At 40.7% G+C, this 3458-nt stretch overlaps 1 protein-coding gene across 1 annotated transcript; it reads right to left on the bottom strand.

Annotated features, from left to right (window-relative positions):
- Positions 1 to 484: 484 nt before the first annotated feature.
- LOC127050059 (taste receptor type 2 member 119-like) lies at positions 485 to 1147 on the bottom strand. Its single transcript, XM_050951594.1, has 2 exons — positions 951 to 1147; positions 485 to 629 (listed from the first exon to the last, which is right to left on the bottom strand). Exons 1-2 carry the CDS (start codon positions 1145 to 1147, stop codon positions 485 to 487), a joined length of 342 nt encoding a protein of 113 aa, XP_050807551.1.
- Between the last annotated feature and the right edge of the window lie 2311 nt (positions 1148 to 3458).

Consider the following 3458-nt stretch of genomic DNA (forward strand, 5'->3'; position numbering starts at 1 on the left):
CATCACAACAGGGCCAGATCCTCTAGGCCATCTTTTGTTTTCATTCGTTAATGTGATGTTCTTGTCTTTTCACATCAAGACCCTCAAGATCATTAGGAAGTCATTGCAGGCATCTGGGATTGTAGAGATCTTGCAACTTGGATATGGAGGGTGGGGGTCCAGTCCATCTCTCTCATTTTAGGACCCCAGCATGACTGGATATTTGTACCCATTCAGGGGTTCTTCCACTCCTCAGTCTCAGGAAATCTAGCTCACAATCAAGAGGAGTTTGCCCTTGACCTCCAGGAGTTATTCATTCACAAACATTTAAGAAAAAAGAATCACACCACCCTAAGTTTAACATGGTCCTTTACCACTATCCACAAGAAGCAAAGCTCTACATGAAAATCTTGGAATCTTAGTGCATGCTGAAGTAGGGGAAAATATTTGATAGATGAATAGAGAGGAGAAAGGATGTCTTTGTGGAGTTTCATCATGAGCAGTTTTATGAAACGGCATCTCTCAGCCTGCAACCAGCACAGTGCAAAGCCCTCACTGCTACCCTCTTCAGTTTGACATTACCCAAAATTAGGATAATAGAGTGCCCAGAAGGATAAGCACTCATTATCACTGTCCATAAATAGTAGGACCTGATGGTAGATAATTGTAACAAAAACATTATCAGTGCCACAAAATAAGAAATGTAGAAGAAAATGAAAGAGATCAGTCCTTTAATTGCTCTGACATGAGCCTCAGTAATGGTGTCCCTGGAGCTGCTTGTGGTTTTTTCCATCCTCTTGTTGTGTTTCCACAGCGAAGTGATTAACAGCATGGAGGAAATAATAAATATAATGAAGGGAGTGGAATATCCAAGCATGGACAAAATAAAGAAGCCAGAAGATAAATCAAACTTATGTCGACATCCCGCGGTGATGTTTCCTAATAGATTATTCACTGAAGGGTCTATGTACTTACTTTCTATGGCATTGATTGAAGGGAAACAGGTGACCAAGGAGACCAGAAAGAATCCCGTGAATAGCTGTGGCACTAGCCCTGATATTCTCTGCTTCAACCAGATGAAGAGAGGTTGGCTGAAGTTGGCGATCTTCACGCAGTAGAAGACACTGAGCAGGGTGGCAAACCATAGATTGAGGGAATTTAGAAACATCCAGGAAACAGTCAATGGTCTCAACATAGCACACCATTCATCAATGCCTTGAGGTATTTGAAATAAGATATTGTTAATGATTATTGTGCACTGTAGGAAAAATCTGGAGATGCCCAGGCTAGTCAGAATCACGTCACAACAGGTCAGTTTTCTGTTTCTGATCCATTCACTGAAATTCACAATAATTATCAATCCATTTGCTAAAATCCCTGCAATGAACTCAATTCCTAAAATGATCAAAGCAATAATAATTACAGGAAACATGGTTCTGCCTGTGGTCACCAATGCTTGCTCAGCTTCTGAAGCTTCAGGAGAAATTGTTCCAGAAGAAAATGCCTCACTAAAGTGCCAGGCTTCTGGTATCTTATCAGGGACTCTGCTGTCCTGCCTTTGTATCAAACTAAAAGATGGCAGATGTTTTCAGCTACTGAACGTGGAAGACTCAGGTGTGTTTGTTGGGATGCAAATCTCAGAAAGATTCTATTACATTTGTGATGATCTACTCCTTTCTCCTGCCTTTTATTTGTATATCCTCTTCTTCATTGCTGTGCAGTGACTGTCTGTGACCTGCTTCACAGACATTTTTCTATTCATCTGCTTTCCAAATTTTTATTATTACTAATTTTAATTATTGCTCCTTCATATTCAGATTGGACTACTGTCATTCATTCTATTTAGGGCAGCCCTGGATACTAGTCATAGGTCACTCCTATTGCACAATACAGCCATAAAAGATTTTCAAAAGCCTGAGTCCACAGGCATCAGATTTTTCTGCATCGTTTTCACAGGCTCCCTGCAGGCCTCATGCTTCAAAATTCAGTTTCAATTTTAATATATAAAGATTGACTTGCCTGGAAAATATTTATATTTTGGAACGTCATGCTATATTGTATAATGATCAACAGAAGCCGTAATTCCCCAAATTAGTCCAAACAAGGAGTACAAATGCATCACACTGTCTTAACATCTCAGCATTACTCTGGCCAAAGGCAATAAAGCCTTCCCATAATTCCAGAAAGGATGTTAGTTGTTAACAGACTGACAGCTATGACACACTCTCTCTCCTAAAAGCAGACTCTGTCAGCAGATAGGTTCCACTGTCACAACAGAGATTCAGCTGCAGTGAAGTGGATGCAAATCAGTGCAGGATTGCATTAAAAATTTTCCATCTCAAGAAAATCTTTGCATTTTCCATTTAAATTGTTATATATAGATGGTTCCAGCCAATTAAGTGTTTTTGTTGTTGGAACTATTGAACCAGAATTGTACTTTGGGTGGTAGCAGGCAGTGCCTGCAGGCACAATGGCTAAGATCTTGAAAAAATGGATGTGTGAAATGAGGCAAAGTCCATATTTAGGCACCTAAAAGTAGGGCCAGATGACCCAGGCAATCACCTGGGATGCTATTTGTGTAGTTAGGTATAAAAGGGAAAATAGAATGTTTGAAGTAAAATGTTGAGATCAGTAAAATGTGGATTCATTTTTCACTAACTTCCTAGACTGTTCTGGACCTTTGTAGAATCTCATGGAACCTTCCATACTTTGAGAACTACATTTTCCTTGAAGCTCCTAGAATGCTGTCAGCCAAGCCCTCGCTGATATATAAGGCCTGGGGCGTCGCCAGTCAGTCAGTGAGATGTAAGAACTAAATGAAAACCCAGCTGCAATATTGTGAACCATGTTCTACTGTGGAATTGTGAAAGTGTTTTTTTATTTTAAGACTTGAGGAGTGTGTGATTATGGGAGACATCAACTTCCCAGATATAGACTGGAAGACAAGTGCTTGCAAGAATAATAGGGGTCAGATTTTTCCGGATGTGATAGCGGATGGATTTCTTCATCAAGTAGTTGAAGTACCTACGAGAGGGGATGCCATTTTAGATTTGGTTTTGGTGAACAGTGAGGACCTCGTAGAAGAAATGGTGGTAGGGGACAACCTTGGTTCGAGTGATCATGAGCTAATTCAGTTCAAACTAGATGGAAGGATAAACAAATGTAGATCTGGGATTAGGGTTTTCGACTTCTCGAGGGCTAATTTTAAAGAGTTAAGGAGATTAGTTAGGGAAGTGGATTGGATGGAGGAACTTGTGGATTTAAATGCGGAGGAGGCCTGGAATTACTTTAAGTCGCAGCTGCGGAAATTGTCGGAAGCCTGCATCCCAAGAAAGGGGAAAAAAAACATGGGCAGGAGTTGTAGGCCAAGCTGGATGAGCAAGCAACTCAGAGAGGGGATTAGGAAAAAGCAGAAAGCTTACAGGGAGTGGAAGAAAGGTGGGATTAGCAAGGGAAGCTACCTTGGTGAGGTCAGAACA

Source organism: Gopherus flavomarginatus, chromosome 4, assembly GCF_025201925.1.
Source record: "Gopherus flavomarginatus isolate rGopFla2 chromosome 4, rGopFla2.mat.asm, whole genome shotgun sequence".
Classification (NCBI taxonomy): domain Eukaryota; kingdom Metazoa; phylum Chordata; order Testudines; family Testudinidae; genus Gopherus; species Gopherus flavomarginatus.

Excerpts from the sequence above, each read along its gene's own strand:
- LOC127050059 (XM_050951594.1), bottom strand. The coding sequence starts at position 1,147 with ATGTTTCTAAATTCCCTCAATCTATGGTTTGCCACCCTGCTCAGTGTC. Across the intron at positions 630-950 it reads ATCAATGCCATAGAAAGTAA|GTCCTACTATTTATGGACAG; the intron begins GTACATAGACCC and ends ATCTACCATCAG.